The 27,558-nt window shown below is 49.3% G+C and overlaps 2 protein-coding genes across 8 annotated transcripts in view; one reads left to right on the forward strand and one right to left on the reverse strand.

Moving 5' to 3' along the window:
* PLCD1 (phospholipase C delta 1) overlaps window positions 1-3,090 on the reverse strand; it is a 41,719-nt gene extending 38,629 nt beyond the window's left edge. The window contains exon 1 of the mRNA XM_077302882.1: window positions 2,813-3,090. Within this exon, the coding sequence (XP_077158997.1) occupies window positions 2,813-2,849 (37 nt within the window). The 5' untranslated portion in view covers window positions 2,850-3,090. The remainder of the gene's footprint in view (window positions 1-2,812) is intronic.
* A 3,056-nt stretch (window positions 3,091-6,146) lies between these two features.
* DLEC1 (DLEC1 cilia and flagella associated protein) overlaps window positions 6,147-27,558 on the forward strand; it is a 37,666-nt gene continuing 16,254 nt past the window's right edge. For 3 of the 7 annotated variants that reach the window (XM_077302672.1, XM_077302671.1, XM_077302673.1), the window contains exons 1-21: window positions 6,147-6,322; window positions 7,481-7,621; window positions 8,400-8,556; window positions 10,290-10,400; window positions 11,263-11,453; window positions 12,700-12,917; window positions 13,777-13,855; window positions 14,799-14,886; window positions 15,911-16,084; window positions 16,792-16,928; window positions 17,295-17,387; window positions 17,744-17,834; window positions 19,210-19,372; window positions 20,386-20,578; window positions 21,529-21,587; window positions 22,130-22,304; window positions 23,386-23,479; window positions 23,994-24,124; window positions 25,712-25,870; window positions 26,206-26,345; window positions 27,301-27,454. In XM_077302672.1, the coding sequence (XP_077158787.1) occupies window positions 6,227-6,322; window positions 7,481-7,621; window positions 8,400-8,556; window positions 10,290-10,400; window positions 11,263-11,453; window positions 12,700-12,917; window positions 13,777-13,855; window positions 14,799-14,886; window positions 15,911-16,084; window positions 16,792-16,928; window positions 17,295-17,387; window positions 17,744-17,834; window positions 19,210-19,372; window positions 20,386-20,578; window positions 21,529-21,587; window positions 22,130-22,304; window positions 23,386-23,479; window positions 23,994-24,124; window positions 25,712-25,870; window positions 26,206-26,345; window positions 27,301-27,454 (2,844 nt within the window). In that variant the 5' untranslated portion in view covers window positions 6,147-6,226. Of the gene's footprint in view, window positions 6,323-7,480; window positions 7,622-8,399; window positions 8,557-10,289; window positions 10,401-11,262; window positions 11,454-12,699; window positions 12,918-13,776; window positions 13,856-14,798; window positions 14,887-15,910; window positions 16,085-16,791; window positions 16,929-17,294; window positions 17,388-17,743; window positions 17,835-19,209; window positions 19,373-20,385; window positions 20,579-21,528; window positions 21,588-22,129; window positions 22,305-23,385; window positions 23,480-23,993; window positions 24,125-25,711; window positions 25,871-26,205; window positions 26,346-27,300; window positions 27,455-27,558 lie in introns of those variants that run through there. The other 4 variants (XM_077302674.1, XM_077302676.1, XM_077302677.1 and 1 more) reach the window with 4 other exon arrangements.

Below are 27,558 nucleotides of genomic sequence, written 5' to 3' on the forward strand. Positions count from 1 at the left end.
CAGGAAAAACAGAACATTCCACATGTCCTGATGACAAAGATTTTGTTGAATTTTTTCCCCTTATCAAAAACTCTGATTGCTTCTGCTTGCAAACTAACTTTTCAGTTCTTCTAAACGCACAAGCTTCCAAACGCCCCCTCTTGTCTCCTCACACAAAGACCTTGGACACATTCCTTTCCAACTGCTTTGACTAGAGCAGAGGTGGCCAGACTGTGACTAGTTCCCATGAGCCCCTGCCACTCACTTTCTCTCACCCTGACCTACCTACCTCACAGGGTTGTTGTTGTGAGGATAAAACAAAGATGAGAGATACATGCTATGAACTGCTTTTGGTCTCCACTGGATAAAAGAGTGGGGTATATATATATTTAAATAAATTAATTATACATAAGCATTCATAAGACGGTAGAATTAATTTTTGGGACTATAAAAATGTATAGGTAAACAATTGTTAAAATCACACTGTCTGGTCGAACGGAGTGTGCAGGTTTCTAAATTGTTTCGAAACCTGAAAACAAACCTGTTTCAGCGGAGCTTATTTTTGGAACCAAAAACACAAACCTTGATGTATACCAACTGTGTCTCTTAAGCTCAGCTCTTTCAAAAACCATAATCGCCAGCTTTACGGGATTTACTTCTGTGTAAATAAGTGTCAGATGTGGCTGTACATCGGAGATGTCAGACATAATTCAACTGGCCTTTATTTATTCTCCGAGGGGAGGGGGTCAACTTGAATTCAATTTTTAATCAACAAGAAAGCTATTATAGGGCCATAATTAATAAGCTTTCTGTCTGAGGAAAAGTATCAGTGTAGGCCTAGCTGGTGGTGGTGAATAGTGTTGAGAAGTTACGACTGATTTATATGGTGATTGCATAGGATTTTCAAGGCAAGAAGGAAAAAGAAGAGGTGGAAAGGCCATATTTTGTGTACTCTGCTTTTTACTAACCAAAAGGAGTCTCAAAGCCACTTACATTCTCCTTCTCTTCCTCTCCCCACAACGGACACCCTGTGAGGGAGGTGGCGCTGAGAGAGCTCTGAGAGAACTGACCTGCTCTAAGAACAACTCTAACACTGGCCCAAGGTCACCCAGCTGGCTACATGTGTAGGAGCGGGGAGCGGGGATTCAAACCCCATTCTCCAGATTAGAAGGGTTGGTTTTTATACCCTGCTTATTATTACTAACAAAAGGAGTCTGAAAGCAGGTTACAATTGCCTTTCCTTCCTCTCCTCAGAACAGACACCCTTGTGATGTAGGTGAGGCTGAGGGAGCCCCGATATTACTGCTCTGTGAGAACAGCACTATCAGGACTGTGACTAGCCCAAGGCCACCCAGCTAGCTGCATGTGGAGGAGCAAGGAATCCAACCTCGCTCGCCCGATTAGGAACCGCTGCTCTTAATCGCTACACCACGCTGGCTCCTCGCATAACTGCTTTTTCCATCAACGCATTGTCACATGATATGGCCAAAGGAAGCGAGTCGGAGTTTTGTGATTTTGCCTTCCAAGTGATATATCAAGCTTGATGCTGGGAGCCATGCACACCTGAGCACACTGGTCCCAAGTCCTGATCAACGGGGAGGGCTAAGGAAAGACCTGGCAACCTCTCTTGTAAGAATGTTGCCCAAAATATCCTATGGGACAGCTCTCCCACAATTTCCACGGCTGCAGTGAGACTAACAGAGCTCCCCGTTTCAATCTGTTGGCACTCTTGCGCTTTAAAATGCAAATTCTTTCCCTGCAGCCTGTTCACCAGACCAGAGGCTTCAGTTCCTAAGCTAATGAACTTTGGGTGACTATCGGGATATAGGGTCAAGGGAAGCAAGACCCAAATATTTATCCACGGAAGGGACAGCGGCAGGACTGCTGACATGCAGATAGGCTGTGAGATCAATCCGGACAAGGAGAAATATCCTGGAGTCTATATCGATAAGGACTTAAAAAAAAACTATTTCCGAACAATTATAAGATGGCTCGGTACCAGGTTGGAGAAGTACTTCGAAGATGGTCCTCCAGATGTCCATGGACTACAATTCCCATGAGCCCCTGCCAGCGAACGCTGGCAGGGGCTCATGGGAATTGTAGTCCATGGACATCTGGAGGGCTGCACTTTGATGAAACTTTGCTTGGTCTGCAAGAATGGCTGAATGCAGGGCCCAGGTTGGACTTTTTGTTTGTTTGTGTGTTTCAAGTGTTGCCAACGGAAGAATAGGGTGAATCCACTTTTGGGGATTTCCCTGAAAGCGCTACAAGGAAGCGCTTTTTGCAGATTGGTTTCAGGTGTGTGGCAGATTGTCGACGACGTTGTGCATAACAGCAAATCAGTAGCGTTTTCAATTGGCAACCATTGTGCTATTTTGAAGGCGTGCAAAAAGCCCCTACGTTTTCACAAGCTGTTTGCCTCAACGTGCAATTGTATCCTTAAACGCGTAAAGCTCACCATGCAGAATAAAGCATTGCATTCCCCCAAAAAAGCACAGTGACCATTCACCATTGGGTGCCATCCAAACAGGCTCCCCTAGTAGACACCGACTCATCCCACCCCCAAAGCAGGGAACCAGGCGGGGTTCCCTTGACGCCGCCGGAGGGAGAATCCAAATCCTTTAATGCCCCGCTAAAGCGTTTATCCAAAGCCTCGCCCCAAAGAGGCTCAGTCAAAAGGGAAACGCTCCGCAGAGTTCACCATTCCCACCCGCCCGCAGAGGACCAAAATGACCCCCGAAGCAGCCGAGCGCGCCGCCTCCAGCGATGCAGACTCCGGGGCGGCGGTGGGGGGGCTCCTGGGGGGCCCAGAAGGGCCCCTGGGACGACTCACCGTGGCGCTCTAAGAAGGTCCCGCCATTGAGTTCCATTGCGGGGCGGCCCAGCTGTGCGCCCAGATGTGCAAAGGCTGAGCTGCGCGCCGCTTCCAGGGCGGTGCGGTCGCCTCTTTGCAAGCGGGGCTTGGCAGAAGGACCCGGTAGCGTCTGGCCCGCCCCGCCAAAGAAGGCGAAGAGGTGGAGGAGGAGGAGGAGGAGGAGGCGGCTGCCCGCCCGCCCGGGCCTCTCTCTGACGTCCCCGCCGGCAGCTGCCGAAGGGCCGGGCCTCCGCCCAGCGGTTCAGCCGCCGCGCAACGCCCGCCTGTCTCTGCGGCGCCCGGACGGAGCCAGCCAAGTTTGCAAGCGGCTCTTGCAGAGCGGGCGGGGAAGCGGACAAGGGCGCTCTAAGCAACTTCTGGGGGGGGGGGAGACCCTGGCTGCAGCGAGGGTTGCCAATCTCCGGGCGGGAGGAAATAGGCTGGCCGCACGCTTAGTGAAGCCCGAGCAAATCCCGGGAGTGGTGAACAACAGGAAAGCACGGTCGGTTCGGTTCTCCGGCTCACTCGTGCCGCTAAGACCAACAGAGATTTAGTCAAGGCTTCCAGATTAGGGGCAAGATTTTTTTGAAATCAACCTACAAGTGGATGACAGAGAAGTGGATGGCCGCTCACAGTTCTCTCTGAGCTCTCTCAACCCCACCTACCTCATAGGGTGTCTGCTGTGGGGAGGGAGGGAGGGAAGGTGAGCCTAAGCCGTTTCGAGACTCCTTTGGGTGGTCAGAAGTGAGTTACAAACCCCCACCCCACCCAGCTCTTCTTCTTCCCTACCTGGCAACCTGACACTGGACTCAGACTTGGTTCCGCAGCATCAGACCGACATGGAGACCCACCGGGGTTCTTATTTCACTGTTCTTTGCAGAGTTGCCAACTCTAGGTTGAGAAATACCTGGAGATTTGGGGGTGGGCCCAGGGGAGGGACCGGTTTGGAGAGGGAAGGGACATTAGAATCTCCCTTCCAAGCAGCTGTTCTCTCCAGGCAGGGATACCAACATCCAGGTGTGGAGATCTCCCGGAATTCCAATTCATATCCAGACCAGAGAGATCAGTTACCCTGGAGAAAATGGCCACTTTACAGGGTAGACAATGGCTTGGGATTCTGCTGAGGTCCCTACCCTCTCCAAATCCCACCTTCCCCCAGGCTCCACCTGAAGATCAGGGGTAGTCAAACTGCGGCCCTCCAGATGTCCATGGACTACAATTCCCATGAGCCCCTGCCAGCGTTCGCTGGCAGGGGCTCATGGAAATTGTAGTCCATGGACATCTGGAGGGCCGCAGTTTGACTACCCCTAGATATTTCCCAACCGAAAGTAGGAGAAATCTCTGGAGAACTAACTAATTTTTTTTGTCCTCTTCTCCAACCTTCTCTGGGAGATTGTTTGGTTCTTGGTCCCTTTTTGCAAAGTAGGTCAATCCTCTTGGCCACCAGAGATGGCCACAGAGTCCTCGACTGCAAAATTTCAGGGGAGGGAGACATGCGAAACGCCAGAAACAGCCACGGCAAGCCCATCGGTGCCCAAATGAAAGACCCGCCGTTTTGGAGGCTATAAAAAGGACACCAAAGAAGTCGAGGTTCCAAACCTTGTAATTTAGAGCCCGGGAATGAAAGGGAGGGAGGGAGAGTCAGGGGACGGCAGCTAAGCCTCCGAGGCCTGGCAAGGCAGGAGAAAGCAGAGCTCCTAAATTCTTTGCAGATTAACTAGTATGCTTAGACTGGGGAGAACGGAGGCAGTGTGGCATAGCGGTTGGAGTGCTGTCCGGGAGACACGGGTTCGAATTTCTTCTCTGCCGTGGAAGTATGGCTGCCAGGCACTCATGCTGGCAGCTTTGGGCAGGTGGCCATTATGGCATTTTGCCCACAGAAGTGCCTCCCCCCATATCTGCAGGAATTCCACAGCCAGGAGTTGGCAACCATATGAAGAAGACGAGTGGGTTCTTATATCTCCAGCCACCACCTGGGGAGTGGCAACCCTGCCTTGGGAGTTCCATGAGCTAAACGGGGGGGGGGGCTTCTGCCCCACTGACCCAAATACTTCTCCCTTTCCCTTCCTCTCTCTCCAGAGCAGAAACAGGGAAGCTGTGGCCATGGTCACAGTGACCAGCGTCCTTTTAGATATTTGGAGCATGCTGGCCTTGAGGGGATGTGGGATCAATTCAGACAGCCCAGGGCAGATTTGGGAAAACGCAGGGCATCCGGAAAGGTGGCATTCCATTGAGGTGACCAAGCAGCACAAAGAGTAAGTAAGTAAACAGTGAAACCTCCTGAGCGACAATGAGGGGAAACCACTGCGTGAAAGAGCAAGAGATCTAAATTCCAGCATCCCTTCTGGTGGGTCACAGCTGGGGGGCAACTGCATGATGGGGATTTGGGGAATGCAGCCCCGTGAGGGCAGGGGACTTCAGCAGGGTATAATGTGCAGGAGTCTGCCCTTCCACAGCCTGAGTTCACAGGATCTTGGTCACCAGCAGCCCATCCTTACACGTCAGAGTTTTTTCTAGCTCCTTCTTGGCCATCTCTGCCAGGTTCAATCTCCTTCTGACCTGTTGGGCACAGTTTCCCTGGTTAAGGATGGAGCCCAGGAAGAGCCAATCTTGAACCATTTCAGTTCCTTCATCAATAAATGAGGCATGATGTTTATTTGTTGGTGGTTATTTAATTTAGGCTACCCTATCATAGGCTGTCTATGACCACGTGCTCGAGACGGCTCACGTGGGTCGAATTAAGAACGATTTGTAAAGAACGCTGAAAAACAAGCGATTCAAAAACAAATCATGTCCAGGCAATGGAGACAGATTATAGTGAAAGTAGGGTGGGGTCACCCTAAGCCCTTGAAGAGGAGGGGGAAAAATAGACAGGGAGCATTAATCTTGCCAACCTCCAGGCGGACCCTGGAGCTCTCCCAGATAATGGGGGTCCAACTGTTTTTAAATGGATTAATAAAAGAACTATCCTGTACTGCTATGAAATGCGCAGGGCCATATGGGCCCAGTCACGCAACCCTCTGGGAGAGGCCTGCCTACCTCGAAAGGTTGTTGTGAAAACAGAAAGCTGGGCTAGAAAATTAACTATTGAATAAAGAAATAAACAATAACGAGAGGCCAGGATTGATTCCTTTCCAAGCTATCCTAGGGGAGTGGGAAGACGGAATAGGAAAAGCACTCTGCCCATGCCCATGGGCAGCCTCGCCCCTTTGCAGCAGCGATTCCAACCCCGAGGCTCCTTGCCCCGCCCTCCAGTGGAGCGCGTTCTGAGTCCGGCACGAAGCCCCGCCCACTCCCGCCGCGAGGCGGAAACCGGAAGTTGGCGTTGCTAAGAGCCCTCTTCCAGCGGGCGTCCTCCGGCCCTTAGCAACGGGGGGCTCCCTCGCTAAAAAGATGGAGCCCAGCGGGGACAGAGCCGCTAGTGCGGTGGCCGGGCAGAGCCCCGAGCCCTCCATGTGCAGACACAGGCCCGCCTCGGAGCTGACCCAGGTAAAGGCGTACACACGTGGAGGGCGTACACGTGTACGGCGCTCCCCTCTTCCCCACGTGGCCCCCTGCAATGCGGCAAGGAGGGAATTCAGTTGCAAGCAGCCAGTCCCCTTCGCATTAATGTTTAGCTCGCGTTGCCAACTCTGGGTCGGGAAATTCCTGGAGTTTTTGGGGGTGAAGCCTTGGGAGGGAGGTCGGGGAAGAGGAAGACCTCTGCAGGGTGCAATGGTCCAGAGCGCCTTCTCCAGAGCTGCAGTGTTCAAGAGGCATGTGTGTCTGTAGCCTGGAAATCCCCAGACTCCACCTGGAGGTTGGCAACCATATTTCATCCTTGGAGGACTCCTTTTAGCATCACCCCACCGAAAATGCAGCTTCACCGAGATCTCTTGCACACTAGAGATGGGCCAGAGAGGTTCCCATCTCCTCAGCAAGATAAAAGAGGAAAGCACTCTGCACGTGCTCAGAGACTCAGCAGTTAATTTGTCAACGTTTACCAAAATTTCATTGAGGCAAACTACAGGACAGTAAAAGGAATAGTCTATATCAGGGGTGGCCAAACTGTGGCTCTCTAGAAGTCCGTGGACTACAATTACCATGAGCCCTTGCCAGGCTGGCAGGGGCTCATGGGAATTGTAGTCCATGGACATCTGGAGAGCCACCCCTGATATAGACTATTTGGCCACCCTTCGTCTGTACTATGCTTCTCCTCCCAGCGCGTTTAACCCATTTCCCCTCAGTATTTGTGTGGAATTTCCAATCTAGGAATTTAGAATTAAAGTTCAGATCCCAAAACCCCCAAAATAATCCAGGATTGAGTCTTAAACTCAGGCTTGGATTGCTCATCAGCAGGCCTTCTGGGGGGATTTTGTTTTAATCATAACATCTAATCTGATCAGATGTCATGATTATCCCTACTGTTTACCATTTATTGTAGACAATGGGTTATTATAACTGTGTGAAACTGTTTCCATTGAATGTCTCTGCTCCCATCTCAAGAATGATTATGCTAAGGCTTTGATGAGCTGAGGTGTTTAGCAACTTTCCCAATTTATTTTAAAATAAAGGTTAATGAAAAAATGTAGTTTGTCTTTCATCCGCCTCTTGAGATGTCCTTATATCGATCCCTAAAATTAACAAGCTCCTTTTCTTTCTCCATAGGACATTTCTCACTTGTTGGCCAGCCTGTTTAAGAACATATATACTTCAGAGGTTATAGGAAAGGACACAGTAGATAACTTGATTAAGTCCCGGGGAGGAGATAATCCTGATCATGAGAAGTTTGTGGAACAACTGCAAAAGGTAAAGGGGCTATTCAGCACAGCGGAAAGGAGCAGTGCTGAAGTTTGACCCCACAAAAGAGGTCAAAATTAGTTTCAGATCTAATTATCTTGAGCAAACTACATGACAAGGATTTAAATGACAACAGCTGAGAAGGAGAACAGGTTTTATACCCCGCTTTTCACTACCTGGAGGAGTCCCGAAGTGGCTTACACTCCCTTTCCCCTTCCTTTCCCCACAGCAGACACTCTGTGAGGCAGGTGAAGCCAAGAAAGCTCTTAACAGAACTGCTCTGCGGGGACAACCCTAAGAGAACTGTGACTAGCCCAAGGGCACCTAGCTGGCTGCATGTGGAGCACTGGGGAATCAAACCCAGTTCTCCAAATTAGAGTCTGCTGCTGCTAACCACAACATCTCACTAGCCTTATCTTGTCCAGTGCTGTATTTCCACCACAACCAAACCACGTTTCCCATGTAAACCAGGGTATGATTACATCCCTGTTGTTTTTCTATAATGATTTCACATTATAGAAAAAAAAAACAGAAGCAGCACATCGTGGCTACTAAGTCTTTTCCTCTGCTATCCTCCCCCCCCTTAAAATGGTTTGGAATTAAGTACCATTCAATTCAATATGACCCCCCCCCCCTGCCGAGGACACGTTTTCCTCTTATTTCTTTAGCCATATACTTGTGCCAACATTTAAAAGCTCATCAGGAGTAAGTGCAAAGCGGGTTTTTGTGCTGACTGCCCCTGCCAAGAGAGGGTTGTCAGAAACGTCTTGGCCGGTTGGCTCTTCAGGTCCACGTGGAATATAAGGACCGCCTGACGGAAGCCGAGATGCTCGAAAGGCACATCATTCAGGCAAGAGCTCGAGCGACCGCAGAAGAGGAAAGGGTTCTGAACAGGTACAAGGCAGACGTTCCGGAGGCGTATCAGGATATTGGATTGCCACCAGGTGAGGGGAGAGAAACCGGCCATCTTTGGCTAATTAATGCCAGGCTAAAGGGGAAGTCTTCCAGGTTCACCGGGGAATTGCCAGTTGGGTTGAGTAACATTTCAGGGGGCAGCCATGTCAGTCTGTAGTAGAAGCACTAGATAGCACCTTATTGACTGCCAAGATTTTGGGGACGTCTCCTAAAAATCTCGTTGGCCTCTAAGGTGTGACGGGACTTGGGCTTTTCAAGGACGGAATGGGCTGGCAGGGGCTCATGGGAATTATAGTCCATGGACATTAGGAGAGCCACACTTTAGCTCTTCAGGGTGGTTTCAGTGAGATACTGCTGGCCACTGTTAACATCAGAAGGCGCTAAGACAGTTGCTTAGCTGGGTATGTCACGGTTTGGTAGTTTTAGTCCCAGTGAACTGTGGCTGGTCTCAGAGGTAGGACATGGCAAGATGGGAATCTCTCCTTGCCAAAGTGTGGAGTGCGTGAATAGTCATTGGGCATTTTGTTTACTTCTCCAGGGTGTGTGTGCAATGCAGCATATTCCTGTCTTAGCCAAGAATCTCACAGGAGATGGACTGGAATGAGGAAGTGTTTTTCCTGTGTGTCAGTAGACTTCATTAGGAAGACTGTGTCCTAATGGACTTGTTAATGAACTCCACCCAGAGACAGGAGAAGCGCTTCCAATTTCCAGTCCACTCCCTGGGAGACTCCCAGATAATACAGGAATAGGACACGTCACACACACACACACACACACACACATACACAGAGTTGACTCCAGCTTTCAACAGTTCATTGTGACCATAGTTCTTAGCTCAGTCCCGGACACTTCTGTGAACCTTCAAAACCCTTGCTGGTCTCCACAGCCCTCCTTCCCACTCAGCCGGTTGGATATCTTTGCCTCCTGCCCACTTTGTAAGTTCCTTTTCCCCTAAGGAGGCAGAGGGTGGGCTGGATTGCCACCCAAATGCCTTTCAGTTTAAATGCTGGATGTGAAATGGAGCAGCTCGGGAATGCCCGCTTTCGTCTTCTGGTTTTTATGGCTACCAGATTTGATTTAAACGACGGTGCGCAAAACCATTTGTAATGCAGAGCTGTTCTGGTGTGCAGAACCGCCCACAGGCAAATCCACATTCTGCACCGAGAACAGCTGAGATTGGCAACCAGTATAAAGCAGTGTAATTGCTGCATCGTAAAATCCTAGAGCTGGAAGGGGTCAGACAGGCCATCTAGTCCAACCCCCTGCTCCACGCAGGTTCAGCCTGAAGTGTGCAGGATAAGTCTCTATCCAGCCGCTGCTTGAAGACTGACAGTAAGAGGGAACTCCCCACCTCTGTTTAGGCAACCTGCTGAACTACTCCCAATGTGAAAACTGCTCTTCCTTGAAGCTGCCTTAACCTCAATTAGTCCATTGGTTCTATCAGGGTCAGTATCGTCTCCTCTGATTAGGGTTGGTTTCAGGCAGAGGTCTTGTTCATCACCTGCTCCCTGTTACTTTTAAACTGGAGATGCTGGGAATTGAACTTGGGACCTCCTGCATGCCAAGCAGGTGCTCTACCGCTGAGCCACAGCTCTCTCCCCCATTTTCTCCTATTTGTTCTAATTTGTTCTGTTTGGATTATCACGGTGGGGAAGAGGAAGGCGAGGAGGTCGCCGAATGCTGCCTCTGCTCCTGTGTGCAGAAAAGGTCAGGCTTGCTGTTGTGGCTGAACCCTGCTTTTCTTTGCATTTGAATGTTGTAGTGAAGTCTTCCTTCCGATGGTTCGTGGATGACGAACTTCTTAAAAAGCATAATTTAATCTGCCCTGGAGACTACATCACGGACCCGGTCCCCATCACCCACGCGCCTAAAGGTACCATTTCAAGAGGCAAACGTGGCCTTCCAAGAATAGAATTTAGGGATTCTGGATTGAGAAGTGAAATTTATTGCCATTAACCAGTACTTGGGCCCCACCCTCATCCCCACCACCGGGGTAGGCCAGGCAAGCTCGATCTCATTAGATCTCAGAAGCTAAGCAGGGTTGACCTGGGCTACCATTTGTATGGGAGACCTCCAAGGATTACCAGGGTGATGGTGCAGGACAGGCAGTGGCAGACCACCTCCAAACATCTCTTGGAATCTCCTGCCATATGATAAATCAATAATCATTCCCACGCGACACCAGGCTGCTTGTTCTTTCACTTCATTATCGTTAATCTAAGTTATCTGTATTATTTTGTTTTATGTGAACCACCCTGCGCCTTTGGGGAAGGCGGTATATAAATTGAATGAATGAATGAATGAATGAATGAATGAATGAATGAATGAATGAATGAATGAACCGAAGGAGAGGAAGAGAGAGAAGGCTTTGGGAAATGTCCTTTGTCTTTAGGGTAGCCAACCTCCCTTGCCACCAGCAGAGAATTGGGGGGTGGGGGGTAGGGTTGCCAGATCCAGTTAAAGAAACTCCTGGAGGTTTGGGGATGGGACCTGGAGGGTGGGGCGAGGGCTTCAGTGGGGTCCAGTGCTATAAAACCCACCCTCCAAAGCATCCATTTTCTCCAGGTGATCTGATCTCTGCAGTCTGGAGATGAGCTGTAATTCCAGGGGATCCCCAGGTCCCACCTGGAGGCTGGCATCCCTGTCTGTCTCTACACCTTTTCTGAATCCTTTTGCTGTCCAAGATCGGGCACCGTACGTGGCCAGCATGACCGAAGCATGCCTTTGCATTTCAGAGGTCTCGGAGCCTGGCTACCTGGGGGAGATCCTCAGTTTCAGGCAGCGCATTTCTGAACACGCGGCATGCAAAGAAAGCGAACACGTCAAGAAAATTCTAGAAGCGCTGCCGGAGGTTTCTTTATCCTCTATCACGATGGAGTCGTCAGCCACCGAGATCCCAAAGCAAGTTAGGAAACTATCCTGTAAGGTACCTCCCTGTTCCATTGTCTCACCGCTTTTAGATTCTCCTCCGGCCAATCCGTAGGATTTGGCGACCAGAACCACGTCACTGCTGTGCTACCTTTTGTGGCCAGATTGCCCCTCACTTTCTTCGATCTTGCAGAACGCGAGACCTCAGTGTGTTCATCAGATTCAAATTTATTTGTTCTATGTAAATGTTTCAAAATGTTTGATGTGAACCGCCCAGAGCTGTAGGGAAGGGCAGTATAAAAATCTAATCTAATTAATTAATTAATTAATTAATTCAGTCAACTGGACCTGCCTAGGTAATGCAGGAGCTGAAAGCTATAAAAATTAATAGCAAAAGATGATGATTAAAATGTCATGGATAGAATACAAAAATATGACTACATTAAAGTATTAGAATATTAAACAATGTTAAAACAGATAAGTATCAGGAATAGATATATATTGTTTACCATAAAAAGGTATTATTTACTGGACAATCATGTTCTAATATATGTAAAGGAGAAACAGGCTACAAAAATGGGACATTGGCTTGTTCTTTCCGTCAACCCTTAAACATGGGCAAAGGTCATCATATTCGGATAATGAGATAATATTTACCTGTGTTTTACTATCGTTCAGACATTCTTGTTTATCTTATGCTGGTAGAAATATAGAGAAGTTTTGCTAACATATTACAGATAATTGTCCGGCGTGATAGAGCTAGCGTGGTATAGTGGTTAAGAACAGCGGCGAGCCAGGTTTGATTTTCCGCTCCTCCAAATGCAGCCAATTGCGTGACCCTGGATTCGTCACAGTACTGATAAAGCTGTTCTCAAAGAGCAGTAATATCAGGGCTCTCTCAGCCTCCCCTCCCTCACAGAGTGCCTGTTGTGGTGAGAGGAGAGGGAAGGCGAACGTAAGCCGCTTTGAGCCTCCTTCGGGTAGAGAAAAGCAGCATATAAGAACCAACTCTTCTTCTTTCTCCTTGTAACAACTGCCCTGTGAAGTAGATTAGGCTGAGAGGGAGTAACTGACCCAGGGTCACCCAGGAAGCTTCATGTTACAGTGGAATTTGAACCCAGGTCTGCAAGAGCATGCTGGCCCTGGTGCGAGATTGCAGTTATTTGATTCCTAAATCACCTGAGAATTGAGAAGCCAGCCCTGTCCGTCCTGTTGATTGCGACTGGCTGCTGATTGGGGATGATTTCGTAGTGAAATGACACCGAAAAGCCATTTTCTCCTCCTGTTGCATCTGCCGTCGGAAGCCTAGCCTCTCCCGAAACTTAGCCTGGAAGCACGACATGTCCAAGGCGGAAAGAGACCAGGACCGCATGTACCTCAAGAAACTGGACGAACGGCATAACTTCCTGAGGAACCCTCGCTATTTCCTGCCAAATTCGCTTCACGGGGGCAGGTCCCTGATTGTGCCCCAAAAGAAGGTGCGGCGAATGATATCAGGGAAGCAAAAGACCATCCTGGAAAGGTAAGCTGTGCAATGGGAACAAGCCTTAACGGGAATATCGATATAGCTCTTTTGGTCGGTCATTACCTCAACTTTTCTTAACAACATCTCTGTAAGATAGACCAGCATTATTATATTGTTGAGAGGGGAGATTGGGGCTTATCCAAGAGGACAGAATTTTCAAAGATCACAGGCCTCTGTCTATATGTAAAATGCAAATTTTACTCAGGCAGATGGTGAGTTGGTAGGCAGGAAGGGTTCTGTCAGTGCTAGGCTCTTGTGGCCCTTTCTGGCATGCCCAGGGAAATGCCAGTCGCCACTTTGGGGTCAGGAGGCAGATTTCCTCCAGGCCACACTGGCCTCGGATTCTGATTTTGGGGGTGGGTGGTGGGTGGGCATCATCTGGGCATGGAATTGGGGTCACTTTGGGTGGGACGTGATAGAACTACTGGACTTTCGAAGGGCTTGCAAAATGGTACTGTTCTACCAGGAGTATGGTTGAGGCCAGAATATGCAAAAAAATCATATGGGCCTGCCTCCTTTCCTCTCCAGAACACCGAATATACGGAGAAGTTGTGGGCATATCGGAGCATTCAGTGTATTTATTGTTCTGTTGTCCTTACTGTATTTTAAACTGATTGTAACATGTTATAAACCACGCCAAGCATGTCGGTATATTACTGTAATGTAATAATAAATAAAAATAAATGTAGCCAGGGTCAAAGGGAGACCCATCTGCATTTGTCCATGTAATTAAACCTGCTATGACTGGTGGGCAGTCCTAACATTGCAGTTCTGGAAGCCACCCATCAAGGGCCATGAAATCACTGAAAGCAGCTCTCTGTGCCCTTACAACCACCTTTTTCTTTTGTTTCCCCAGTTCGGATGCCGTTCCCATCTTTCTGTCAAATCCTCCAGCTGTTTTGTTCTCTGATTATGAAGTTGGTCAAGTTTATGAGGTGAGACCCTTTTGATGGGCAGATGAGAGCTTTCGCTTTTGGAGGGATGGCCCTCTCCCCCTGATTTTTCAAATTTCACACATCTTTTTTGTGTTTTGCCTTTGTTTCGGGAGCTTTTCGCAAGTTCCTTTTTTCACTCTCATCTGTTTCAGATTCTTCAGTAGCTTCAGCTCAGAGAGAACTCTGAAGGGCTTTTAATACAGTTGTACTCTTTGTTTTAATGACTGAAGCACAGTTCTCTTTGAGCTTTTTCCCATTTTCATTTTCCTTCCTTGTGTGTTCATGTTTTGTTTGTTTTTCCTGTTCTGCCTGTGCTTTGCTCCCTCTAGTTGTCAGTTCAATGTTACAGTGCTTTAAGCCCGGCATTAAAAGATGCAGTTCAAATCCGCAAGGAGGTATGCCAGACACCCAGTGATGTAATATTGAATTGACCACTAGAAGGGGCAAAACATGCATAGAATGGGGGGGAAACCTTGACGCGATGGGAACACATGAGGAAGGACAATGAGAATATGAGAAAGTCCCTCTTTAAAAGCCCCTTTAAGCCCAGACTTCAGGTTTTTGAAGGGTCAGGTCCAGTTCTGGAGGCCTCACTTCAAAAATGCCGTGGCCAAATTTGAGATGGTTCAGAGGAGAGCAACGAGAATGATCCAGGGCCTGAGGACCAAGCCCTATAATAGGAGTAGTCAAATTGTGGCCTTCCAGATGTCCATGTGAATTGTAGTCCATGGACATCTGGAGGGCCGCAGTTTGACTACCCCTGCTCTATAAGAAAGGCTGAAGGACTTGGGAAAGTTCAGCCTGGAGAAGAGGAGGTTGAGAGGGAACAGGATTGCTGTCTTTAAATATCTGAAAGGCAGATTGCATGCTGATCGCTGTTGCTTTCCAGTTGCATTACAGATGTGACTTGCTGCTGTGTTTCCTGACCTTTCCCTCTCTGTAGATGACCATCGAGCTGCAGAACATGACTTCGACGTCTCAGACTTTTAGAATAATCCCTCCAGCCACAGCCACCTTTGCCATTGGGTTGGGTGAGTTCCTCTTCGGTTCCAGGGAGAGCAATTTACACGTTTGCTGCTTTGTCACCAGGGCCAGATTTCAGCCCTCCAGGAGGTAGGCCCTTGCTCCATGAGTGCTCCAGATCAGCCAGAAGAACGAAGGGAAACTAAGACCCATGGGGATTGGGTGGGCTTGGGTAGGAAAAGGAGCATAGGAAGAGGACCCAGATCTGACATCCCCCTGATTTTTAAAGCAATGGGAGATCCATTTTGTCTTTGACATCTTTGACACACACTAAAAAAGGCACTTTTGATCCACTTTCAATGCACTTTGCAACTGGATTTTACTGTTTAAAACTGCATTTTCAGTGTACTTTGGCAGCTGGATGCTTTTGTGTGAAACATGAAAAGTTGGCAAAATACCTTGTAGGGTTAATAAGTGCAGCATGCAGAGTGCATGTGGTCAGAAAACAACAAACAAAGAAAAGCACATTCTCCAAGGGTGTACTTTACTAATATAGGAACTATTCATCAGTGAATTTAATTCTACACATTTAGAGGTGAAGTTCCTATTCTAATCTAAATAGCTGGATGGCAAGAGATGCTTGAGGCATCTCTGCATCCATCATGTTGCAAGCTTGAGGAATGGAGGAGAAGAGAGGGAAGACTCAGGAAACAGGAAATTACCTTCTAGGGATAGGTCAGTGAGATCAGAGGTGAGTGGTCAGTGTTCCTGTCTATCTCACTATCTCTGTGGTAAAGAGAGTTCCTGTTTAGAGTCTCCAGTCAGGAGACATTGCACAGTGAGCTATTTCCAACAAGCTGCAGGCTGAAGTTCTAACAGATGATCCTCTGGTGCAGGGATGGCCAAACTGTGGCTCTCCAGATGTCCATAGACTACAATTACCATGAGCCGCTGTCTGCTAGCAGGGGATCATGGTAATTGTAGTCCATGGACATCTGGAAAGCTACCGTTCAGTCACCGGTGCTCTAGGGGATTACAGCCAGCAACTTGTGATACACATTTGTTTAAAAGAAGGTGGTGCTTCTTTCCTAGGGAAATTTCCAGGAGGAGGTGGTACTGTTGCCCCCGGGATGAGTTGCTACTACACTGTCCAGTTTATTCCTGAGCATCTGGCCAATTACGAGGATTACATATTGATAGAGACACGCTCCCCGTACCCGCTCATGGTCCCCTTGGAGGCCAGAAGACCCCCTCCGATTTTATCACGTAAGTGGAAGGCTGTCAATTGACGTGGGCGTTTTCTCCATCTGTTGGTTTTTAACGGGGTTGCCTGAAATTTTGCATCCAAAGTACAGCAGTGTAGCAAACCTGAATAATTGAATAATTTTTAGGGGAGTCTTGTCAGTTTCATTTCCCAAACCCGACATGGCTCTGATTGGTCTTTGCAAACAAACCCCACTTGTATTTGTCAACCTCACTTGAAGGCCTGGTGGAACAGTTTTGTCTTACAGGCCCTGCAGAATTCCCACAGGGCTCTGATCCTAACCAGTGTGTTCCACCAGGCCCGTGTCAGGGCTGAGAAACCCCTAGCTCTGAATGAGGCCAGTTTAACTTCTCTGGAGAGGCAGGGATCTTGAGCCAGTTTTGTGTGCTCGATCTTTGTGGGGCCGTAGTGGAGGAGGCGGTCCTGCAGGTGCGATGGTCCCAAACCGTTTAGGGCTTTAAAGGTAAGAAATAGAACCTCGCACCTGATTTGGTCTTCAACCTAGAGCCAGTGCATCTGGGAGAGTGTGGGTCGAATATACACTCTACCTGGTTCCTGCAAGCTGAGGAATTAACAATGTGTGTCTCACACTGGCATACCGTCTCTGTCAATAAGAAGTCTGCAGAGAGCCAGAGAGGCACAGAAGCACCCATGTCGTCCTGCCGCTAGCCTTTGCTCCCTTCAGACTTTTTGATGCTTGTCCTCTCAGTGCCTCTGGTCTTAGATTGTGGAGCCTGCCTCGTGGGCGGAATCAAGTTTTCGGAATTCCGGTGCAAAAACGAAGGCTGCAGCAGCGGGAGGTTTTGCATCATGCCCAAGGGGATGTGGCCCCCGCCTCACTTCAGGGTAAGGAAGGAAGGTTTGTAAACCCAGATTCCCCTCTCGCTTCCCCCGGGGCACTCTTTCCGAGGATAAAGCAGGAGTCGACTAAGTTTTGGACTGGCAGAAACTCTCCAGGTTCTCAGGCTGCAGCAGACCTGTAGCCAGACTTTTTTTGCGGGGGGAGGGGAGGGACTTATATTGGTGATCAGCCATCATTGTTTTATTTTCTCTGCTTTTCTTCAACACGATTCCGCACACGCACACGCACGCGCACACACGGCACATGCCAGCTTGTTTAAAGCAGGAGGACTTTTCAGCTCTTCTAACTGCAAATTCTGTGCTTCTTAATTAATTAAATGGTGATTCCTTTTTCCCTTTTCTTTTGTGAAGGCTGTTGCCAGGTTTGGTTTTGTGGAGCAAGAACCATTTGGGATCCAACCCGCTGTTTTTGAGCTGTTTCCAGGCCATTCTATACTAATCGAGGTTAGTCATATGTCCAGCGGGACCGTTCCCTATGGGAGAGTATTGCAGGTTAGGGGGCCTTCGCAGAAAAGGCCCTGCTACTCACGGAGGTTAAAGACTCTTCAGGCAGGCTGGTTTAACAGTTCTTGGGTGCAGGGACAGGGGAGAGGGCCATGCAGGAATGATCATTCCCTGAGATAATCGAGGAAAGCCCTCATGAGAGTGCAAATCCTCGAGATCGCAGGTAATGAATTCCCAGACACCTCCGGCAAATTGCAGGATTCCTTGGAGGAAGTTGTGATATTTAAACTATTAAGGAAAAAAATAATCTTTGCAGTCTAGGAAGACTCTCTAAGTACCTTTGCGTTCTCTTTCAGACGGCCTTCTTCCCCAGTTTCTCTGGTGTGGCATCAGTGACGTATACCATCGCATGTGACAACTGCCAGATCAATGAAATCACCCTGACAGGTTTGCCAATCACAGCCTTGGGAGCGTCAGTTTCAAAGGGCAAGGATTTTGCTCGACTGCCTTGCCCACTGCAGAGCTGGCCTTTGCCCAGAGGAGTCTTGCCGGAAAGCCCACCTACCTGCCAGACTCCCTGTTCTCCAGACTTATGTAGATAACCCGACCCTGGATGGGCAGGCTATTGTAAGCAGCTGTGAGACTCCCTCAGGTAGTGAAAAGCGGGGGTACCCCCCCCCCAAAAAAATCTTCCATCAAGGTCAGTCTTGTGTATTCAGACTGGCAGTGGCTCTCCAAGGTCTCAGTCAGAGTCCTTTTAACCGGAGATGGAACCTGGGACCTTCTGCATGCCAAGCAGATGTTCTACCACTGAGCCACTAAGGTCTTTCACATCTCCTGCTGCTTGATCCTTTTAACTGGAGATGCCGGGGATTGAACTTGGGACCTTCAGCGTGCTACACCCTCACCTTGTCAATTTCTCCCAGTCCTCGTATTCAGAGGGCTTCTGCTGCTGGACATGGGGGTTCTATTTCGGCATCATGGCTAATGGCTTTGGATGGATTTCTGGTCTGCAACTTTGCCTGATCATTTCATGAAGCCAACCAAGCCATCGCTATATCCTGGGGCCGTGCCTTCCACAAGTGAGTCATTTCTTGAGTGAAGATGAACTTCTCATTGTCCATCCTGAATGTACCACCATGGTGACCCCAGATTCCTGCATTGTGGGAGTGCCTCCGGTGCCTCCGAGTCATGCCTAATTTGGCAAGTCATGTTCCCTCCCCCCTTAGTCTTTTTAATACTAAACAGAAAAGACCCATGCCTTTCCACCACTCCAGTGTCCTTCCTATGGGAATAAGCAAAATCTGCAGTGAGCTTGATTCAACAGTGTAAAAAGAATATCCTGCAGGGGGCATCGGAAGAGATACCTATTTAGCATAGTTAGGCTTGGAACTTCCTGGTATTTTTCTGTGTCCTGACTGGCTCCTAGGAGACTTCCTACTCCTTTGAGGGGCGGTTATATAAATCCAAGTATAAATAAATAAATTAACCGACTCCCTGCTTGCCTCCAGAACAGCAGTTGAACAGACAGACCGACTGCAGGCAACAGTTAGAAGACTTAGTTAGGTCTCTCTGTCTCTCTGTCTCTCTCTCTCTCTCTCTCCTCTTTCTATACAAAGTTGTTTCTCTCTTCCAAATAAAACTATTTTATTCTGTACGTTCTCGGTTGCTTTGGTCTTTTGCCTATTTAGAGCCTGCCAACATGTCCAGTGATACAACCAAAGCCATATTCCACGTACAGATTTCGACCAGGACAGACAGCCCTGGTCTGATTCACCTCCCACCCTCAGAAAGTTACGGCCGTGCTTTTCTTTGCTTCTAGGCCTCGGGCAGCTGATCAGTCTGAAACTTTTATCTGTCAGCGGCGGAGAAGGCAGCGTGACCCCTGGAGAGCAGGTGGACGTTATGTCACAGCATTTTATTCGCTTTGATTCTCTGAACCCCGGTTCCACGGCAGAGAAGACACTGGTGATAAGAAACGTGACGTACGTATGTCTCCAGTCACACGGCCCTAGGGTGGGAAACGTTTGAATCCAGCAAGTGGCGGGCCAGGCCACAAGGACGGTGGGCTCCCGTCTGCCCTCGGGTCCACAGAGACGGACGCGGAAGGAGGGGAGAGGGGCACAGCAAGGGGGTTGGACTAGATGGCCTGTATGGCCCCTTCCAACTCTATGATTCTATGTTTTAGGCTGATCATGCATTGAGAAGGGGGTTGGACTAGATGGCCTGTATGGCCCCTTCCAACTCTATGATTCTATGATTCTGTGATCTGGAACTGGGTGCTGAGAAGACAGAGCAGGTTCAGGGGACAGCCCTGCTGATCTGAAGTAGAGGAACGAAGTTTGAGTCCAGGGGCAAGCTGAGTTACCTCTCCTGTCCCCAGACCGGAGAATTAGATCCTAATCTCCCATTCTACATTACATGACGTGCTCCCGTTCATCACATTACATGACAGTTATAGGGCTGACTCTGCTTAGCTTCTGAGATCTGATGAGATTGATCAATTGATTGATTGTATTTATATACCTGAGGCTCAGGGCAGTTTACCTAAAACGCAGAAAACAGTACATAGAACTCAGCTTTTCACAATAACCATCACATTAAACTGTAACAGAGGTAACAGAGTATAACGATGCAAGCAGGTCCAGAGCAGAACGCACGGGTGGGTTCCTGGGAGGGAGGGAGGGAGGGAGGGAGGGAGGGAGGGGGCAGGGGCCCTGTGGATGTTGCTGGTTTCACTCGGTCTCAACCAAATGCCTGGCGGAAGAGCTCCCTTTTGCAGGCCCTGCGGAACTGTTTCAGCTCCAAGCTAGCCTGGGCAATCCAGGTCAAGGCAAGAGACCAGGCTCTGCATAATACTTCAGAACTTGCTTGGTGGTCTCCCATCCAAGCACTAACCAGGGCTGACCCTGCCTGGCTTCCGAGAGCTAATAAGATCAGACTAGCCTGGACCATCCAAACAATTCAGCTGCCCCCTCCCTCCTTTCTTCCTCTCCAGCCACGTGGATCTTCCATTTTTCTGGCAGATCATGAAGCCTAACCTGCAGCCTGTCATGTTTGAAGGAGATATGGACCTTACAAAGATCAAGTACAACTTGGAAACGGACTTGGCGTTCTCTATAACTCCTGCCATGGGAGTCCTGCAGCCCCATGCTGATCAATCGTTCACTCTCCGTTACTTTCCCAAAAAGGTACAGCCCGTGTTTGATTTCAGCTCAGCACCTCCCAGCATTTAAAAAAAATACGTGACATCCATGCTGTGTAGCTTTTAGGGTTAACTTCAATAGACTGGAACTTGAAAGCAAACAAAGCTATTTATCCTATTTGAATCCTGTCCCACAGAACTATTGGTGTGATGTTTAATAACACTATACTAAGTGGTTTACTGGTAGTTATAATCCGTGTTTCCTGGGCCCCACCAAGTATTATGTATTATAGCTTGCCAGGATCTTGTCAACCGTCTTTCTGGCTGGACCCGGAGATTGTAGAGCCTTCACTGGCACAACAGTAGAAACAGTGGAAGTTGTACTTCTGGTCCATCAGTCCCTAGTCGTCTCAACCTTGCAGGCACTCCAGTGCAGGGTATTGGGGGCAGCCACCAAATTGTTGCCATAGGAGGTGGAGCCAGCCACAAAATGGCTGCCACAGGAGGTGGGGCCAAGTGCAAAATGGCTGCCACAGGAGGCGGGGCCAACCCCAGAGTGACAGCCACAGTAGGCAGGGTCAAGCACAAAATTTAGCATAGCTCTGGTGTCCTACAGGAGGACTTTTCAGGGAGTTGTGTGTGACTGCCTGGCCACACTTGTGTGTTGAGCGTGCGTTCAGCAATGAAGCCAGGTTTGCTCAGTGTAACATGCGAAGTAGCTCTCAGCTGCAGAGATCAGCTGTCTATGGGTCAATCAATCGTAGGGTGCAGGTAGTTCAGCCAGGAGATCTGAAGATTGCCTGGCAGCCAGGCAAGGGACGTTGGAAGGTGGAGGGCGGAGCTGAGCTGCTTCAGCTCAAGAGAGGCATTTGCCCAGGGCTGCCCCATGCAGAACGCTCCTAATTTCAGCAAACAACTGACCAGGAAGAGGTGTTTCCCCCACCCCTGTATAAGGCAGCAAAATTAACTACTCACTCTCTGTGGGGTTTTTTGCAGCTGAAGGAATATCACAGTGTGCTCCAGATTGTGCTGGAGAACATCCCTGAACCACCTAGGTAAGTAAGAAAGCACCAGCGGCCTATGATGGGCATCTGAAAACACCTCTCGTGCACCAGTGCCCTTGGTGTTGCCTTGTGCTGGAAGAATGAGTCTGCATCCAGGTGGTGCTTTCCCTCCGGAAGTTTCTGCAGCTTCCGTTCCTTGCCTGGGCGAATAGCAGCACCAGGGAATGAATCAAGTTGGGAAAGGAGGACGCTGGGTTGAAGTGGGGGAGAGAAAAAAGGAAATTCCCTCCAGCCATGGATCTAACATGAATGGAGAGAGGGGGCCTCCACAGCTGCTATGAACTTGTGTATGGTCCATGGTAGACTCCTTCCTCCCTCCCTCCCTCCCTCCCTTCTCACTCCACTTTCAATCTCCTTCCTTCCTTCCCTCCCTCCCTCCCTCCCTTCCTTTCTTTGCAAGAGGAAAGGCCTTGCTTTCCCAGCCACGTTACTGCTGCGTTTGTTGTAAATGGGATCTTATTTATTGTTGTTTCTGTCCCAATTAACGCATCATGCGAATAAATCTCGCACTTCTAATTTCCTCCTCTGCACAGTCTGCAAAAACATAAGGAGCATCACGAGTATGGAGAAAACCGGGAGGAGGACGTGATTGCCCTGGAGATAGATGTGAAAGGGCAGACGGAACCGTTCCAGCTCCTTTTCGAGCCCTACTCCATCATCATCCCGGGAGAGCACTACATTGGCACGAACCTCAGGGGGAGCTTTACGGTCGGTCCGCCTTCATTGGGAGCCTATGCATATTCCACGCCTCAGTGGCTTTTACACCCCCGTGTGGCACCCCTCTGTGGTGCCACCCTGGAAAAGCCCCAAAGAGTAACGAACTTGTGTAATTCACTGCTGCAAGAAGTGGCAGCTACAAGCATAGACAGGCGACTGGATAAACATCTAGAGCAGAGGTCCTTGAGTGGCTCTTGGCCACAAGGTATCAATGGAACGCTGTGTCTGGGACAGGGCTGCTCTGCGTTATTGGAGCTTGGGGGGACCAAGTTCTGGACCCACTTGTGGGCTTGCAGGTGGCCCCTGGGTTTTGGCCCCTGTGTGGCACAGAGTGTTGGTCTGGAGGGGCCACTGGCCAGATCTGACATGGCTTTTTTATGGCCTTACGAGCAGGGGTCCGTCAGTGGTTCTTAGACACAAGGTATAGATGGAGGACTGTCTGGGGCAGGGGTGCTCTGTAGGAGGGCTTCCCTTATACAAACTGGAGCGTGTCCAGAGGAGGGCAACAAAGATGGTGAAGGGTTTGGAGACCAAGACGTAGGAGGAAAGGTTGGGGGAGCTTGGTCTGTTTAGCCTGGAGAGGAGGCGACTGAGAGGGGATCTGATAGCCGTCTTCAAGTATTTCAAAAGTTGTCAGGTAGAGGATGGAGCAGAGTTGTTCTCTCTTGCCCCGGAGGGACGGACCAGAACCAATGGGATGAAATGAATGCAAAAGAAATTCCATCTAAACATCTGGAAGATATTCCTGACTGTTAGAGCGGTTTCTCAGTGGAACAGGCTTCCTCGGGAGGTGGTGGGTTCTCCATCTTTGGAGATTTTTAAACAGAGGCTGGAGAGCCCTCTGACGGAGAGGCTGATTCTGTGAAGGTTCAAGGGGGTGGCAGGTTACAGTGGATGAGCGATAGGGTTGTGAGTGTCCTGCATAGTGCAGGGGGTTGGACTAGATGACCCATGAGGTACCTTCCAACTCTATGATTCTAGGATCCTATGTTCTTATGACCTGAAGGCCCCTGAAGTCAGGATTTGAGGCTTAAAACAGCATTCCTTACAGCTTTTCTGTTTGAATTCTCAGATGCGTAATAACAGCAAGTCATCAGTCAAGTTTGCATGGGGGAAAATCAGCGACTGTGACATAGTTGAAGTTGAACCTTATATGGGGAAGTTAGGTAAAGTATTTTTCTGTCTTTCACGTTGAAAACCTGCACAGTTAAACATCAGTGGCTACTGTGATTTTAAAAAGGATAAAGTATTTCTGACATGTGTTCCAGTCGATGGGCTTCAGGAAGTGTTTAAATTTTATTTATCTATTATCAGCGAGTTGTGGTATAGTGGTTAAGAGTGACAGATTCTAATCCGGAGAACTGGGTTTGATTCCCCACTTTCCAAATGAAGCCTAATGACCCAGTCACAGTTCTCTTAGAGTTCACTCAGCCATACTTGCCTTACAAGGTGTCTGTTGTGGGGAAGGGAAGGGGATTGTTGGCCCCTTTGAGACACATGAGGTCTGCTGAGTGACCTTGGGCCAGTCGTAGTTTCTCTCTCAGAACTCTCCCAGCCTGGCCTACCTAACAAGGTGCCTGTTCTAGGGAGAGGAAGGGAGGGTGATCGCAAGCCCCTTTGAGACTCTTTAGTGCAGAGAAAAGCAGGGTATAAAAACTCTTCTTTTTCTTCTTCCCCTAGCGCCAAACGAATCCCAGGAGTTTGAGTTCATCATTACAGGAGGGAAACCTGGACATTCCGTCCACAGCCTGCCCTGTAAGATCAGCCGTTGCTCAGAGCCGATTATCCTACACATGGAAGCTGATTTTAAGGTGCGAAACAGCTGTAGCTCCTCCGTGGGCCTCGATTGTGCTTCAGAAAGTGGCCGGGGGGAGACCGAATCCTCTCCACCCTTCCAAAGCACCAGAATGAATTGTAGCTCCCAGGAGAGACTTTGCCATCCACTCTGCATCCATTAAGAGGCCATATCAGGGTGCTGGAGATGAGATCACCTCTCCCGAGGGCTTCGGAGGCCTTGTGCATTCAGAGCGAGCTAAAGCTGCTCTTGGACTTCTGGAGAGGGCCCTAACCTTGTTTTGGTCCCATGGCTGCACCTCTCCTATCCCTTGCGATTTATAATCTTAGTCACTGTGGGGCAAAAGTGAGAGAAGCCACTTTGAAACAAACCAGTATTCCATCTAGTCCAGCATCCTGTTTGTTTGTTTGCTTATTTATTTGATTTTTAGGCTCTTGGGATGGCTTACATTAAAGCAGCTTTTTCTCAACTTTTTTACTGCTGAGAAACTCCCTAAAACATTCTTCTGACTTCAAGAAACCCTGGAGGGGGCATGATCATGCACAATACGGGTGGGAAGCTTAGCAGTGGACACAGTCACCCGGGGCCCCTGCCTTTCCCACCCTCTCTAAGCAAATCATTGGCCATTTTGGGAGGGGGGACCATGTATGTGGTCATATCACTGATAAATGTTTTAAAAATATATATAAAATGTTTCCATTTGGGAAACCCTTCCAGGACCCTCAGGAAAGACGAGAGTTTCACAAAACCCTGGTTGAGAAAGTCTGCAGTTTCAACGCACAGTTAAAAACATAAAAACACAGTTTAAAACGATTCAAAATGAGTAATTCTACTCAGAAGAATAGCGCTCCCACAGGTAAATTAGTGAGTTGCTCAGTTTTTTAAAATCTGGTATTTTGGTGGGAGCGGGCCCCAATTTGATGCTACGCTTGCTCATTTCCCTCTGTGGCTGACCACAGCCAGGGGACACACAGGATATAGAGACCAAGTTATTGCCCCCTTCGGCTGCCATGGCCAATCAGGGCCAATAAACCCTACACCCCATGAACTGGCCTTGTCTTTTAAAACCATCCTTTATACGTGAATCCCACCCGCACAATCTTAATTTTAATTTAAATCTCGCATGTTTTAAATCAGGGGTAGTCAAACTGCCGCCTTCCAGATGTCCATGGACTACAATTCCCAGGAGCCCCCTGCCAGCAGTCGCTGGCAGGGGGCTCCTGGGAATTGTAGTCCATGGACATCTGGAGGGCCGCAGTTTGACTACCCCTGTTTTAAATCAATGATATGTTTATATGTTGTACACCACCCTGAGCTGGTCTGCTGGGAGGGCAGTATAGAAATCAAACCAATAATAATTAAAAAATAATAAAAGTATCATTCTGCACACCCTCTCCCACTGAGTACGGTCCTGACCCTCGCCACCATCTATCTGGCCTGGCCGTCCATCAGAAGAGAATTCCGGTGCCGAGTCTCCATCCCCGCCTCTGTCACAATATGGGGTTTTCCGTAAACACGAGGATGCCGGATATTATCGATTGGGCGCCCCCTGTTGGGCCCTCGGCGTCATCACCAGCCTGCTTCTGTGTTCCTCCACTCCCAGGGGCCCCACCTTTCCATCGACGTCCCGTCGTTCAATCTGGGCCTGGTGAAACGAGGCGAAGCGGTCTTGTGCAAGTTTGAGATCACCAACCTCTGCCAGCTGCCGGGAAGGTGGAGGATGCAGGAAAGCCCCGCCAGCCTCGCCCAAAGGGATGAAGAGGTGAGCTGCTGTAAGGGCCTACCTGGAAGGATCACCTGTCGGTCTAGCCGGAAGGGCTACAGGGACCTCCCAGGTCATCTAGCCCACCCTCTTGCAGAATACGGGAAACTCATGACTACCTGCCCACCCACAGGGGCCCCATTCCATGCCCAGATGATTGCCCCCCCCCCAAAAAAAAACAACAACAACCCAGAATGGCTCTTCTGTGCCCAGATTAATTCCAGTGCTTGTGGCTCAATTTTCAAGGAATCCAGGAGTCAGTGGAGCATGTGTGAAAGCTCTCTGCCAAGCACCTGGGTGCTCCTCTGAGTTGGAGTTAATTTTCATCCCTGCAGGTCTCTCCATTCACGATCGAACCACCCCACGGAGAACTGGGCCCCCTCGGCAGCTGCAACGTGTTGGTTTTGTTTAGATCCCACGTCTGTCAAAGTCTCCAGACGGTGTTAGAGATGGAAGTGGAAAACGGGAAGGGAAGGTGAGGGAATGAAACGGAGCGAGCCCATTCTGTTCCGCCAGTGGTCCATTGGCTGGCTGGAATTTCGGAGCGGGGAGAAGGCGGCAGAATAAATCCTCATCCCCCTTGGAGAGAAAGGGGGGGATGCTCTGAGACATGGGACAGCATGACAACTGCAGCTGTTTGGGTGACACACTGCTAGGGCATTTGGTGAAAGGGACCCCTCTGGGCATCGGTTGGTGGAAGTGCCGTGAAGTCATGGAATATTCCTGAACATTCTAACTGCAAGATGAACAGAGTGGTTGTGGCTTGTATAGGATCAGAAGGCCACAGAAGCAAGAACTGCAGGACGTAATGTTTTTATTACAAACTGCAAGTGACACTCGGCAGTAATTCACAACTGCTGGCGTTAATGTCTGTGTGTCTGAAAACCTGATATGCTGGGTAATCAGATTAAGTGGGCTTTGATTCATGAAAGCGACTGCTACATGAAAAACCCCTCTCTAGTTGCTGCCTGCTGCGCCTGCCCCTCAAATCATGCCTTGGAGGGGGGGGTGCCAGTGGAGACACAGTGAGGGGCAGAGTGGGGGGCTGCTGTGGGAGGGACAAATAGGCCAAAATCATAGAGACACGGACACATAAAGCTGCCTCTGCTCAGACAGCAGTGGTTTTCCTGGGATTCAGGTGGAGGTCCTTCACATGATCTAGTCCAGGGGTAATCAACCTGTGGTCCTCCAGATGTCCATGGACTACAATTCCCATGAGCCCCTGCCAGCGTTCGCTGGCAGGGGCTCATGGGAATTGTAGTCCATGGACATCTGGAGGACCACAGGTTGACTACCCCTGACCTAGTCCTTTCAACTGGAGAGTTCGGGGATTGAACCTGGGACCTCCTGCCTGCCAAGCAGATGCCCTGCCACCGAGCCACCTGTGTCCCTTGTTCGCACCGCAGACACCCAGCTCTTTCTGTTTCCAGCCACATCCCTGTTTTTGTGGAAGTCCAAACTCCTCGCGTGTGCCTTCTGGAGAGCAGCTTACACTTCGACGAGCTCTTCTTTGGGGTCCCCGCGAAAAAGACGGTCAGGCTGTTTAACCAAACGCTGCTGCCAACACACTACGAGTGGGGGGAGGTAAGCCGCACAACACCAGAGGGAGGGCGCTTGAAACCGCCTCCCTTTCTCGCCATCTCAGAAGAGGCGCGTCCCTGCCTAACGGAAACCCTGCGTGTCATATT

This window comes from Paroedura picta, chromosome 11, assembly GCF_049243985.1.
Source record: "Paroedura picta isolate Pp20150507F chromosome 11, Ppicta_v3.0, whole genome shotgun sequence".
Lineage (NCBI taxonomy): Eukaryota > Metazoa > Chordata > Lepidosauria > Squamata > Gekkonidae > Paroedura > Paroedura picta.